This window comes from Macaca fascicularis, chromosome 14 (assembly GCF_037993035.2).
Source record: "Macaca fascicularis isolate 582-1 chromosome 14, T2T-MFA8v1.1".
Taxonomy (NCBI): domain Eukaryota; kingdom Metazoa; phylum Chordata; class Mammalia; order Primates; family Cercopithecidae; genus Macaca; species Macaca fascicularis.
In genome coordinates this window covers 118,130,954-118,146,600 of record NC_088388.1, presented here as the reverse complement: position 1 = coordinate 118,146,600, position 15,647 = coordinate 118,130,954, and the positions used below count along the sequence as shown (strand labels likewise).

Sequence of the window (15,647 nt, the reverse complement as noted above, 5' to 3'; positions counted from 1 at the left end):
CACATCACCAGCGTTAGCTAAATTATGGGGCTACTGTAAAATATGAACTGGTACAACCATTTTGGAAAGAAATTAGACAATACTTAGCAAAGCAAAAGAAGTAAAACCCCAAGACTTAGTAATTCCACTCCTATGTATGTAAATAAAGACAATTTCTTGCATATGAAGACAACTTAGATATTGTTCACTGCTGATAGCAAATAATGTGAAATATATATGTCCATTAAGGGCAGAACGGGGCTGGGTGCGGTGGCTCACGCCTATAATCCCAGCACTTTGGGAGGCCAAGGTGGGCGGATCACGAGGTCAGAAGATCAAGACCATCCTGGCTAACACGGTGAAACTCTCTACTAAAAATGCAAAAAATTAGCTGGGCATGGCGGGCGCCTGTAGTCCCAGCTACTTGGGAGGCTGAAGCAGGAGAATGGCGTGAACCCAGGAGGCAGAGTTTGCAGTGAGTGGAGATCGCACCACTGCACTCCAGCCTGGGTGACAGAGCAAGATTCTATATCCAAAAAAAAAAAAAAAGTGCACAATGGCTGTGGAGATAAAGGGAAGAGCATTCAAAGAGCTTAATCTGCAAAACTATTTCTTAAAAAAAAAAATGAACAGGGCAAAACTTAACCAAATATTTAACCAAAAACTTAACCAAATATTTAACCACAGCTAGGAAATACGTACACATATAGTTTCTCAGAGTTCCTGAATGTTAAATATTTCAATAGTAAAAAAGTAAAGAAAAAACTCATAAGCTTTATTCATAGTTCAAATTCATTATTGAGACTTACTTTTCCCCAAAAGCTTTTCTCCAAAATTCTGCAGCATCTGCTTTAGTAATCCGAAATGTGTCTCCTTGAAAGAGTCCACTTGGAAAGATTCCTTTTAGCTCTGCCAGCATGTGGCTGAAGATGAGGGACAGCTTGGTTAGGTTTCGCCTACAAATGATCAGAAGTGCAATAATTAAACACAAAAAATTATTTTTATTTTAAATGCACCAAATTCACCATACAAGATGTATAATTAACATGAATATCAAAATACATTTAGAAAGAACCTCTTCAAATATTCTTTCTGGCCAGTATTATTCAAGGATATAAAAAAGTAGAGAAAAGAAATGCGCCGTTGAGAATATTTTTACATATTCAGTGATATTGTTGTCTTTGTTTAAAGAAGGGTTTTAGAAACTTTTTGTTCTAAGATCATACGAAAGATACAAATACAATGGAAGAAATACTGTTGCATTCACTGTCTCCACTTTTATCTCCTCCATTCAAACAGATACGAAGTAAACAAGAGAAAAAATTTAGTCATATATTTTAAAGCTCTAATCTTGAATTAATAAAGCTTAATAGCTAAGCACGAACATGGACAAATTCACTTTTTAAGGATGACAGGTAAGAGAATTCAACAAATAATAATCACTCTATCACAAAAGAAAAAAATGATAGGAAACCAATGTATTATTTCCTGCTTTGCAGGTGTATTTATCAAGTATATTTATCATCATATAACATATCTAAATAAAAGATAGTCTTAATAAAAAGAACTTTTAAAGTATCCAGACCTAATAAATGTCTCCTTTCACTAAATCAGACCTTAAAGAGATAAATTTTACCCAAACTCCTCTTCCTTTACCAAAAATGAGATGCTAACATCCAAACCACACAAAAATTTCTACGTAATGCATATGCTACTGTTAACAATTAGTTAATTCTGTTCTCACAACCTGTTTAATGGATATGATTATAAAGATGTCACACAGGCCAGGAGTGGTGCCTCACGCCTGTAATCCCAGCACTACAGGAGGCTGAGGCAGGCGGATCACTTGCAGTCAGGAGTTCAAGACCAGCCTGGCAAACATGGTGAAACCCTGTCTCTACTAAAAAATACAAAAATTAGCTGGGCATGGTGGTGTGTGCCTATAACCTCAGCTACTTGGGAGGGCTGAGGCAGGAGAATCCCTTGAACCCGGGAGGTAGAAGTTGCAGTGAGCTGACATTGTGTCACTGCCCTCTAGCCTGGGTGACAGAGCGAGACTCCATCTCAAAAAAACAAACAAACAAACAAACAAAAAAAAAAACAGGATACACATGATATAGATACTATTACACTAAACAAGCTACTGAATACATGTGTCTATTTTTCCTTGTCCCAATAATTTGTATTTATGTACTCAAAAGTTTATTCTTGTTATACAAATGTACTATAAAAATTCAAGTCAAATCCTGATCAATTACTGATTGCCTAACAATCCTCTACTAGGAATAGATTTTTCTTAATGCTATACTGGAAGGTCACCATCAGTGCTATCTTTGTCTTTCGTGGATAAAATGCAGCACCAAATTATCCAAGTCTCTATATCCATGACTTGTTCGAAAAATGCTATTGAAATCTTTTTTTGGCCAGGTGCGGTGGTTCACGCCTGCAATCCCAAAATTTTGGGAAGTCGAGGCAGGTGGATCACCTGAGGTCAGGAGTTTGAGACTAGCCTGGCCATTTCTACTAAAAATACAAAAATTAGCCGGGCATGGTGGTGGTGCATGCCTGTAATCCCAGCTACTCAAGAAGCTGAGGCAGAGGTTGCAGTGAGTTAAGATCACGCCACTGCACTCCAGCCTGGGCGACAGAGTGAGACTCAGTCTTTTTTGTTTGTTTGTTTTTTAAGCACTTATCCAATCTTTAAAGTCCATTAACTGTTTTTTTTCCCTAGCACTTTGAGATCCTTTGATTATTGTTTAATAGAACTTCTACCATTTATCAAAGAGAAAATAGACAAGATCAAGAATATATCACAAATGGAATATGAAACAGGTAACTTGAAAGAAACCCTGCAAAGCACAAGTTAATCCCAATGAATTTACTTTCCAGTGTTCAGCAGGACCCTAGACTGCACAATCAGCAGCTTGAGGCTCAGACGTCGACATCTACCTAACATTCTGTCAAGCAGTAATCCTTCAACTAGATTACTGAGAACCTACTGTGTGTGTGAAGAACTACGCTAAACAGTACAGCGGGATAATGAATGAGATGACAGAAAAAATAAATATGTATCACACTTTTGAGGTTATACCAGAGCTCTTTCTGAAGCAAACAGGTTTGAATTTTACTTCTTCCTGAACATCTTTCCTTGGGTTTTGCAGTATTGTCTTCTCTTGGTTCTCCTACTTCCTTCTGTTGTTTTTGGCTTTTCTCCCCCATCATCTTAAGTGGTATTTCCCAAGAATTTGCTCTCTGCTATTTTCAGTTCTTTCTCTGTGTACTCTCTTCTCTTCCTTTGCAATCTTAGGGCTTTAAAAGCTACTTAGCAATCGATGCCCAAATCTTAGGCCTTGGTAGTTTTTCCAACTATCTACTCTACCACATTTTTCCTCCACTCGAATGCTAGCACCTCAAAGCAACATGTTCAGAATTAAACTAATCTTTCTTAAATCTGCTCTTTCTTCGTGTTCTTTACTTCTGTATTTAATGACAACACCACCTTACTTACCACAGGTTCAAAACCTGAAGAATCTTCCTAGCTTCTTTCATTTACCTTGTTCTCCATATCTAATTAGTCAATTTGTTGCCAATCTGTGGTCATTCCTACCTTCGATTTACGTGGTACTGGCCTAATGTAAACTCCTTGGTAATAATTAAAATTAAAATTCCAGTCTTAGAATTCTGTGTCTTCAGCGTCTCTTCCTATGCATGTACAATCCTTATGACATTTAACTGCCTTTTGACGAAGGGAAAAAATAAACAATTTTCACAGCCAATGGGATAAAATCCAAACTCAGCTTGGATTTTAAGGCTTTCCATTGACCTGGATCTAACCTTTCTAACTAACTTCTGAGTTCTTCACTAGTATGTTCTAGCCAAACCAAGTACTTCACCTTTTCTTACACCTGCCACTCTTCTTTGTTTCTCGGTCTCTGCCTGTTTCTCTGGTCTGAAATAAGACCCAGTTTAAATGTCATTTCTTTAAGAGCAAGCTAGACATAATAAAATAAAATACTCAACAACCCCAGCATTTTCTCTGCAGTTCTCTTACACCATCTGAACCCATTTTGCACTATAGCTATCTGTGTACACAATGGCTAAATCTAATTCTGACTTGTATTTATATCCCTCTGGGCCAGGCAAATGGCAGAAATTTCTAATGATCAATATACCTTCAGAAAACCTTTGAGTGCCCACTACGTGTCAGGCTCGGGGTGAATACGACAACGAACAAAATAAAATTCTTGCTTTTATGACATGTACATTCCCACGGGAGTGTATCAGATGGCAGGAGAAAACTGCTGTGAGGAGGAATAACACAGAGTATGAGAAGCCATGCAGGGCTGCTGTTCAGGGAGGGCAGTCTTAGAGACTTTATCGAGTGGGTAGTGGGTCTTGGAAAAACTGGACCATGCTGGCATCTTTGGTTCTTAAAATAATTTTCTACCAAAAATCTACCAGGTACCTAGCACTACGTTGGATCAAAGATAAAATATGCATACCAAAATAACAAGACACAGAAAGCATTTTTATTTTGTGAAGTAAGCCACACACAAAAAAAGTTATTGACCACAAAGATGTAATGGCACCAGGTACCTAAGAGCAGTTCAAAGTGCTGACTGCAACAGTTACGGGAAATCAATTTAAGACATTTTCCTACTCAAGAATGCATCCCTTCAAAAAGCCTGCTCACATTTCTTAAAACCACCAGAGATGTCCACTCTAAGCATCATACTTCTTAAAAGGAAATAATGAATTTACAAAAGTCCATGAGTCAGAGCATTTTGTAATCAATATGAAGCTTATGGTTCAGTGTCTACAGTATATGGGGCCGAATTCAATCAGCAGAATCTGTCTTAACATGTAAAAAGAATGAGGCATGATATAGACATTTGAGTTTACATGGTAAGCAATACTTTAAAAAATTCTGTCAGCAGTTACCTCAACTCATACAATGTGTTCTAACGATTCTCCAAAGATCCACAAAAGAACACAACTGTTCAATTTTTTGTAAATGCCCTGAAGACAGAACTTTTCTTTTTTCAGTTCTAGTAGCAGCAAGCAGTACAGGCTTTTCTTTAACACAGTAACACAGTGCTGGGGAAGGAAGTCATTCACCTTCTAATGCCTTCAGCTCTAACCATCTACATCTACTTAACTGCAAATTCTACTCTACAGCTTCCATCTTCCTCTTCTCTTTTCCTCTCACAACTTCCTCATAATCAAATGCTGATTCTGCATGAAGCATCTTTTTTTTTTTTTTTTTTAAATTCAAGATTGGTATCAGTTCTTTTCTCTCTACCTCAGGGCCTACCTTCAATGCCAATGTACCTTCGTGCCTCAGGCCCAAAGCAATGTTATGCATTTTCCTGTGTATAATTTCACATAATAAAGAAGTAAGATTTACATATCACCAATACACAAGTATATTAAAAATTAAATGAGCAATTATAGCTATTGTTTTAGCTTCAAAAGTAAAACTATAAATACAACTTCATAGGACTCACAATCACCATCTTAAGCAAGACAGGAGTTGAAAAGTAGCCTTTATATGAATGATGAGGTAAACAGAAAAATCTCTCAAACTATTTTGTTTCTACATAGAATACTGAAAAAGTTATCTTGTAACTCTTGCTCAAAAGGTACTTTGAAGAGAAAGAGGAAATAGGAAAACAAACACAGTATGAGGAGATAAATTAATTCCTTCTATTAAAAATGCATGTATTAACATTTAAGACAAGTAAACTGCAGCCTCAACCTCCCAGACTCAAGCAATCCTTTCGCCTCAGCCTCCTGAATAGCTGAACCCACAGGCCACTATGCCTGACTAATTTTTCTTCTTTTTTCTTTTTTGAGACGAAGTCTCACTCTGTCACCCAAGCTGGTGTGCAGTGTCACTTCTTGGCTCACTGCAACCTGTGCCTTCCAGGTTCAAGCAATTCTCCTGTCTCAGCCTCCCCAGTAGCTGGGACTACAGGCACATACCACCATGCCCGGCTAATTTTGTATTTTTAGTAGAGACGGAGTTTCTCCATGTTGGTCAGGCTGGTCTCAAACTTCTGACCTTAGATGATCCACCCGCCTCAACCTCCCAAAGTGCTGGGATTACAGGCGTGAGCCACTGCACCTGCCCTAATTTTTGTATTTTCAGTAGAGACGGGGTTTCACCATATTGGTCAGGCTGGTCTCAAACTCCTGATCTCAGGTGATCCACCTGCCTTGGCTTTCCAAAGTGCTGGGATTACAGATGTCAGCTACCGCACCCAGCCACTTTTTCTATTTTTTTGTGTGTGATGGGGGTCTCACTATATTGCCCAGGCTGGTCTCCAACTCCTGGGCTCAAGCGATCCTCATACCTTAGCAGAAGTAACTTTTTAACGTGTATTTTCTGTCTGCAGATAATTTAAAAGAATTTATGTCTTATGGAATTTAAATGAACAGTTAACTGTAAAAACCCTATACAGGGCCAGAAAAATTAACTTAATCTGCTAAACTAGTATTACCTATTCTAAAACAGAGATTTCCCAAATCTCAGATTATTAGAATTATTTTACTTGAACAACATTATTGTTCTGAAGAACTAACACAGAAATATCAAAAATCATCCCACCTACTTCAAAATAGTCTCTTAAAAATGGTTTAAAGACTCGAAAAAGTTTATATGATATTTAAAAAGAGAAGGAAACAAAACTTTCATTTTAAAAACAGTAATTTAGGCTGGGCACAGCAGCTCACACTTATAATCCTAGCTCTTTGAGGGGCTGAGGCCGGCAGATTGCTTGAATTCAGGAGTTTGAGACCAGTCTGTGCAATATAGTGAGACCCCTCAATCTAAACAAAAAATACAAAAATTAGCCAGGTATGGTGGTGCGTGGGATGATAGCTTGAACCTGGCAAGTGGAGGGTGCAGTGAGCAGAGATCGCACCACTGCATTCCAGCCTGTATGACGGAGCAAGACTGTCTCAAAAATAATAATAATAATAATAAACAAAGAAAAGTAATTAAGTAATTGTAGATTGGTATATGGTGGTTATAAAATTTTTTCAACTCTTCTGTAGGACTGAAAAATTTCCTAATAGGTTGGGCGTGGTGGCTCACGCCTGTAATCCCAGCACTTACGGGAGGCCAAGGTGGGCAGATCACTTGAGCTTACAAGTTCGAGACCAGCCTGGACAACATGGTGAAACTCCGTCTCTACAAAAAATACAAAAATCAGCCGGGCATGGTGGCATGAGCCTGTGGTCTCAGCTACTCAGGATGCTGAGGTGGGAGGATAGCTAGAGCCCTGGAGGTGGAGGTACAGTCAGCAGAGATCATGCCGCTGCATTCCAGCCTAGGCAAACTAAGAGAGACTCTGTCAGAAGAAAGAAAAGAAAAGAAAAGAAAAAAGAAAAGAAAAGAAAAGAAAAGAAAAGAAAAGAAAAGAAAAGGAAAGGAAAGGAAAGGAAAGAAAGGAAAGAAAGGAAAGAAAGAAAGAAAGAAAGAAAGAAAGAGAAAGAAAGAAAGAAAGATCATAACAAAAGACTGGAGGTCAGGCGTAGGGACTCACACCTGTAATCCCAGCTCTTTGGGAGGCCAAGATGGGAGGATGGCTGAAGGCCAAGAGTTTCGTACCAGCCTGGGCAACACAGCGAGACTGTCTCTAAAAACAAAAAACACACTGAAGAAAACTCCCAGTAATTTACACATAAGTGTATTTTAACAATATTTGTTTTTTTTTTTTTTTTTTTTTTTTTTTTTTTTTTTTGAGACGGAGTCTCGCTCTGTCACCCAGGCTGGAGTGCAGTGGCCGGATCTCAGCTCACTGCAAGCTCCGCCTCCCGGGTTCACGCCATTCTCCTGCCTCAGCCTCCCGAGTAGCTGGGACTACAGGCGCCCGCCACCTCGCCCGGCTAGTTTTTTGTATTTTTTTAGTAGAGACGGGGTTTCACCGTGTTAGCCAGGATGGTCTCGATCTCCCGACCTCGTGATCCGCCCGTCTCAGCCTCCCAAAGTGCTGGGATTACAGGCTTGAGCCACCGTGCCCAGCCTTTAACAATATTTGTAAATCAAATGATCCTATCGATCCCAAGAGGAAAATTCCAAGATGATTTAATACTTTTAATACAACGATTAACAAAAAAGCTGCAAAACATTATACAATACCATTACAGGGTTGCAAAATAGTCCCAAAATAAGGTTACAATTTTTGCCATTCAGTGATGGTATAGGCTTAAGACTCATATAGATGATGATAATTATACTGCTGAAGGGTAGCATGATCACTGCTTTTAAGTATTTCATTTACTGGTACTATTTCAGTGATAACTGCTGCTTTTCCTATCAGATAAACTCCAGAAACCTTATATACAAACACTAGTGTCATCTAAAGAATGCTGAGTGAGAACATACTGAGATGACATTTATAACTCAATAGCAGCATCCTCTGCTCACAGTAATCAGCTTTAAAAATAGATACAACGGAACTGCTTTCCACAAAGCCTCACAGGAAGTCAATGAAGTACTGTTTAACTCTTATTGACTTAAGCTGTTAAAAAAAAAAAAAGAAAAAAAGAAAGATAGAAAACCATCACCTACAAAAGGAGTTCTTAGCCAATACATCTAAAAATAGCAATGGCCCTTTTTACTAAACACATATTGAGTGTATCTGATACTACAAACTCATGGTCCTGCTTTTGAAATTCCCAAGTTACACAGTAACAGATTACCAGTAATCATCCAGAGCATTTCAACCTAACTGTTTCACTGAATTCTAAAGGGGACACATCTAACTCACCAAGTAAATGGGAAGGCAGCAACCCACATGAGAGCCTCCAACACTCCCCTCATGTGTCTATCAAACTAATCCTAAAACAGACTCAATCTCCTTACTCTCCCTATATGAAAATCTTTAATGATTCCCAATTACCACTTAAAAAGTTTGAACTGCTGACCTGATATATCAAAGCACTCACAATGTAGTCCTAATTCAGCTTTCTAAACACCACCAATGTTCCACCAAACATTCTACACTCTCCAGGCTCTGTGCCTGTGGTGATGGTACTACATCAACAATACATGCTTCTCTCCATCTCCAGCAGTTAACATTAAGAGTTTACTAGGGATCAGATGCTTTACTAAGCTAAATAAAGTGCATTTAATTCTCATAATGCTTTGAAATAGCAATTACCAACCTTATCTTACAAATGAGAAACAAAGACTTAGTGACATTAAATAATTTGCCCAAGGTCACAAAGCTAGTAAGGGGCAGCGTAGGTCTATGAAATTCCAGAGCCAGGGCTCTTTGGTTATGACACATTTCCTTTCTGATGACTATGGTTACTAAATCCTGCCCATTCTTCAAAGTTCTCAAACGCTGCCTCCTTGGGGAGGACTCTCCAGTCTATATTTAACACCTACCCTCAGCTTCTGAACCCCCCACAGCAACTTGCTCATACTTTTCACAGGTTCCATCATGTTCTGCTTCACATTGTCTTACTCCCCAATCTAGAAGACAACACCTTAAGGGCAGAGGCAGGGGAAGTATCTCTTACACACTTTATCCCCTGCAACCCTGGTCACACTGGGCACATAACAGGCATTCAACACATTTGTAGAACTGAACTGGAAAATATTACCTACTTTTGACAAACTTTTAATTTTAGAATAATTCTACATCTATGGAGAAGTTATAAAAGACTATGCAGGGAGTTCCCATAAACCCCAAATCCAGTTTCAGTTTCCCCTAATGTTACCATCTTATATTACTGCGGGGCATTCTTCAAAACTAAGAAACTAACAGTATGGTAGTAATAACTGAATGCCAGGCTATATCCAGGCTTCACCAGTTTTTTCCACTAATGTTTTTATCTATTCCAGGATCCAAGCAAGGATACCACTTTATATTTACTCATCCTATCTCCTTAGTTTCCTCTGGTCTGGAACAATTTCTTAGTCTTTCCTTGTTTTGCAGGACATTAATAGTTCTGAGTGCTGGTCAAGTATTTTAAAGGATGTCCCTCAGTGTGTCTGTTTTTCTGATATTTTGACTGGAATTACGAGTTTATGGAAAGAATAACACAGAGTGAAGTGCCCTTCTCAGCACATCAAGTCACAATATCTACATGGTATCACTGAAAATGTTCAACTCGATCACTTAGTGTTTGCATGTCATGATTCTGCAGGTGAAGCTATTAGTGAAAAATATTTACTTCTCCACACCTTTCTTAGATAATTTAAAACAAATCACTTATACAAGAGTCAATAATATTTTTAATGACTGTAATACATTCTCATTAAATCACAAATATTTTACACTAGTATCTTTAGTTTTCAGTGTGGTCAGAAAAAACAAAAATAGTTCAAAACAATCATTGTGAACATTTAGCAAGTGTTCACTAGCTACATTACTTCATGGTCCTGTTTAATCAGAGTTCTCTGTATTTCAAAATAACTTTTGAGTTCACTTAGCCCAAGCTCTGAAAGACAACTTTAATAAGTAGAATTACATGCACTGGAGCACTGCCCACAATTGAAAGCACATTAACCCTCAGTACTGGTTACTACTACTCCACACCAGTTCCTTAAAGATATATAGAAACGTATCAGTAAGATAATGCTGAACTCTTCAAAACCTCTCATACCCTGTCCCTCAACAAACGACAACCACCACCAAGCACCTTTCAGAAGGCTGACGCAATCAACTTAAAAAATGAAAAACATAGATACAAATTATAAAGAGACAGCACTAGTAGAATCTAATCAAATATGTAGAAAGTCTATATCTAGTTACCATTAATTATTTAACTCCTGAGTATGTAACTGAGACATCAATTTCCATTTAAACATAGCATTTCCCTGAACAAATAAACACAGTAGCTAATACTAAGCTTTGCAAAACTTGAGAAAGAACATGGAATGTTCTCTGTCTGAATATAAGACTATTAAAAGGGACAAAAACTAGAGAAATCTTCGATAAATGTTCCATGAAAAAGAATCTAGAGGCCAGGCGCGGTGGCTCATGCCTGTAATCCTAGCACTTTGGGAGGCCGAGACGGGCAGCTCACCTGAGGTCAGGAGTTTGACACCAGCCTAGCCAACATGGTGAAATCTCATCTCTACTAAAAATACAAAAAGGCATGATGGTGCACACCTCTAATCCCAGCTACTCCGGTAGCTGAGGCATCAGAATCGCTTGAACCTGGGAAGCAGAGGTTGCAGTGTCCAGCCTGGAGACTTTGCCTCCATTTAAAAAAAAAAAAGAAAAAAAAGTAGAGCTTTAACTGCCAATGTGAAAGAAAATACAAATGCAGTGGGGAGTCATTAAGGATTTGGGACTGGGGAGTGATATCTGATTATTTTAAGACAGAAAATGACATCAAATGCAAGGTGAATTAGAGAGGAAATCATAAAAGCAGAGAGATCACTCAGCATAGTAGTGCAGTAGAAAAGTAATGGGAGCCTGAGATAGAAAAGTAACAGGGGCAGTAAAATAAAGACAGATTTGAGAGAGACTGCAGCAGTAAAATCAAGAGTATGATCGAGTAAGAGAGGAGATAAACCTAGGGTATTACCAATAATATATTGGTAATAATATAAAGCTATTTTTTAAGGGCTTACTAAATATCAGGCACTTTACATATTTTGATATTTAATTAATTCTCACTTACAATCCCCTCAGATTCCAATATTATCCCCATTTTACAGATGAGAAAATTTAGGCATAAAGAAGCTAAGCCAACCAGCCTGGTCAACATAGTAAAACCCCACATCTACTAAAAATACAAAAATTAGCCAGGCGTGATGGCACACGCCTATAGTCCCAGCTACTCGGGAGGCTGAGGCAGGAGAACTGATTGAACCCAGGAGGTGGAGGTGGTGGTGACCTGAGATCATACCACTAAATCCAGCTTGAATGACAGAGTGACAGTCTGTCTCAAAAAAAGAAAAAGAAAAAAAAAAGAAGCTAAGCCAACAATCAATCCACACTCATCATCACTACTCACTACATTATACAATACTAACTCAATAACGGGACGTGAAAGAGGAAGTTGGTTTGCTATTGAAGAGGATACATTCAGTGTTCAGGTATTTTGAGTGTGGGAAAGATACTAACATGAGTATAACTAGCAGGCAGCTTGGGAAAACAGATTTGTGAATAATTTGTGTAAGAGTTTTGGCATCTCTGGGAACGGAACGGTCCATTTGCTAGTTCCCTTGCACAAGATAATCAAGCTGAAATTGTTTCCCCCTTTCAGAAGGGTGTGGAGGTAAGTGAGATAGAATCGGAAGGATACAAAAGAACAGTATTACAGGTTTCTCCTATAAAAGGCAGAATAAATCCATATGACAGGTATTTGGAAATACAATTCACGTCCTAAATGAGCTATATTTATAAGAAAATGATGCCAATTTTTTAGTTGTTCTCACCTAAGGCAGAAACTAATGCCATCTCTTTGAGACCCAATCTTTGTTTCTCAGTATCTTTTATATAGGCCTGATAAAACACATTTAGTATCTTAGCACTTCAAAAATTCTCAATTCTGGGGAATTCTAACACCCATTCAGTGGTATCTATCATAATTCTCCCACCAGAAATATTTATATTTATATGGAACTTGAACATTAGAGCCACTATGCAAAAGCAAATAGTATTTACTGTGTTCACTAAATTCACATAAATTTAATAAATACTGTTTACTTCTGCATAGTGGCTCTAACATACAAGCAAATAAAATTTCAGTATTGTCAAAGGAGCAGAGGTATATTCAATAAATGGGGAAAAACATAAGAATAAATAATAAATGGGAGAAAAATCACAAATGCATCTTAAGCGGAATACAAGAAACTTAAAAAGCCACATAAGGCTACCAACTTACCCAGGCACAATAATTGGGCAAGAGAAAGAAAGAGCATCCAAACTGGAAGAGGAAGCCAAGCTATCTCTGTTTTGCCAATAATATGATCGCATATCTAAAAAAATTCCGAAGACTCCTCCAAAAGACAACTAGATTTGATAAGTGAATTCAGTTAAGGCTCAGCTTATGAAATCAACATACACAAGTCAGTAGCACTGCTATACATCAACAACGACCAACCTGAAAATCAAATCAAGAACTCAATCCCTTTTACAATAGCTGAGAGAAAAACAACACATAAAAACCAAGGAATATATTTAACCAAGGAGATGAAAGATCTCTACAAGGAGAACGACAAAACGCTGCTGAAAGAAATCACAGACTACACAAACAAATGGAAACACATCGTGTGCTCAGGGATTGGAAGAATCAGTATTGTGAAAATGATCATACTGCCCAAAGCAATCTATAGATTCAATGCAATTCTTAACAAAATACCCACATCATTTTTCACAGAATTAAAAGCAACAATCCTAAAATTCATATGGAACCAAAAATGAGCCTGAAAAGCCAAAGCAATCCTAAACAGAAGTAACAAATCTAAAGGCACCACATTACCCAACATCAAATTATACTATTAAGGCTATAGTAACCAAAACAGTATGGTACAGGTATAAAGAAAGACTCATAGACCAACTGAATGGTTTGCATCTGTCCCCACCTAAATCTCACGTTGAAATGTAATCCCCAGTGCTGGAAATGGGGCCTGGTGGGAGGTGATGGATCATGAGGGCAGAGTTCTCTTAGCACTATCCCCACTTGGTACTATACAGTGATAGAGTTCTCAGGAGATCTGGTCCTTTGAAAGTTTGTAGCACCTCCTCCCGCATTCTTCCTTCTGCTTGGGCCATATGAGGAGCCTGCTCTGCCTTCACCTTCCGCCATGACTGTCAGTTTCCTGAGGCCTCCCCAGAAGCAGAAGCCACTATGCTTCCTGTACTGCCTGTAGATCCATGAGCCAGCTAAACCTCTTTCTTTATAAATTACAGTCTCAAGTCTTTTTGTTTTCTGTTGTGTTTTTCTGAGACGTAGTCTCACCTGTCGCCCACGCTGGAGTGCAATGGCACAATCTCGGCTCACTGAAACCTCTGCCACCCAGGTTCAAGTGATTCTCCTGCCTCAGCCTCCCGAGTAGCTGGGATTACAAGTGTGCACAACCACACCCGGCTAATTTTTTATATTTTTGGTAGAGACGGGGTTTCATCATGTTGGCCAGGGTGGTCTCGAACTCTTGACCTCAAGTGACTCGCCTGCCTTGGCCTCCAAAAGTGCTGGGATTACAGGCATGAGCCACGGCACCCGGCCACAAGTATTTCTTTATAGCAGTTCAAGAATGGACTAATATACCAATGGAACAGAACAAAGAACCCAGAAATAAAGCCAAACACTTAAAACCAACTGATCTTTGAGAAAGCATACAAAAACATGAATTAGGGAAAGGACACACCCTATTTAATATATGGTGTTGGGAAAACTGGATATTCACATGTAGAAGAAGGAAAATGAATCCCTTTCACCACATAGAAAAATCAGCTCAAGATGTATTAAAGACTTGAATCTAAGACCTGAAACTACAAAAATTCTAGAAGAAAACCTAGGAAAAACTCTTCCGGACACTGACATAGGCAAAGAATTTATAACTAAAACCCCAAAAGCAAATGCAACAAAAACAAAAATAAATGGGGCCCACAGAATGGGAGAAAATACGTGCAAGCAAAAAATGCATCTGACAAAGGACTAATACCCAGAATCTACGAGAAGCCCACATCAGCAAGGAAAACAACAACAAATAATCCCATCAAGAAGTGGGCAAATAACATGAATAGACATGCCTCTAAACAAGATATACAAATGGCCACAAACATATGAAAAAATGATCAACGTCACTAATCATCAGGGAAATACAAATTAAAACCACAATGAGATACCACCTTACCCCAGCCAGAGTGGCCATTATTTAAAAAATCAAAAGAACAATAGATGCTGACGTGTACACAGTGAAAGGGAATGTTTCATTTAGTTATTTGTTCATTTGAACAGGGGATGCTTATACACTGCTGGTGGTGAAGTAAATTAGCACTAGTACAACCTCTGTGGAAAATAGTATGCAGATTTCTCAAAGAACTAAATGTAGGTCTACCAGTTCAATCCAGCAATCCCACCACTGGGTATCTACCTAAAGGAAAAGAAGTCATTATATGAAAAAGACCTGCATGTATATGTTAATTATAGCACAATATGCACAACTGCAAGATATGGAGCCAACCTAAGTGCCTACCAACTGATGAATGGATAAAGAAAATGTGATACATTAATATATACACCATGGAATACTACTCAGCCATAGAAAATAATGAAATAATGTCTTTTGCAGTAACTTGGAGATTGGATGGAACTGGAGGCCATTATTCTAAGTGAAGTAACTCAGGACTGGAAAACAAAATACCAAAGGTTCTCACTGATAAGTGGGAGCTAAGCTCTGGGTACATAAAGGCATACAGACTGGTCTAATGGACTTTATAGAGACTCAGAAGTGGGGAGGTAGGAGTGCAGTGAGGGATTAAAAAAAAAAAAAAAAAAAAACTACATACTGGGTACAACGTACACTATTCAGGTGATGGGTGCACCAAAAATCTCAGACTTCACTATACAATTCATTCATATAACCAAAACCTACCTGTATCCCTAAAGTTAACCAAAATTTTTAAAAAGAAAAATCTAAAAAAAAGGGCATCAACTTAAATCTATCATGATGAATCAGTAAAAATCTT

At 38.3% G+C, this 15,647-nt stretch overlaps 1 protein-coding gene across 4 annotated transcripts in view; it reads right to left on the bottom strand.

Moving 5' to 3' along the window:
• CBL (Cbl proto-oncogene) overlaps positions 1 to 15,647 on the bottom strand; it is a 103,442-nt gene that overhangs the window by 35,206 nt on the left and 52,589 nt on the right. For all 4 annotated transcript variants that reach the window (XM_074015437.1, XM_005579916.5, XM_045370925.3 and 1 more), the window contains one exon: positions 789 to 935. In XM_074015437.1, the coding sequence (XP_073871538.1) occupies positions 789 to 898 (110 nt within the window). In that variant the 5' untranslated portion in view covers positions 899 to 935. The remainder of the gene's footprint in view (positions 1 to 788; positions 936 to 15,647) is intronic.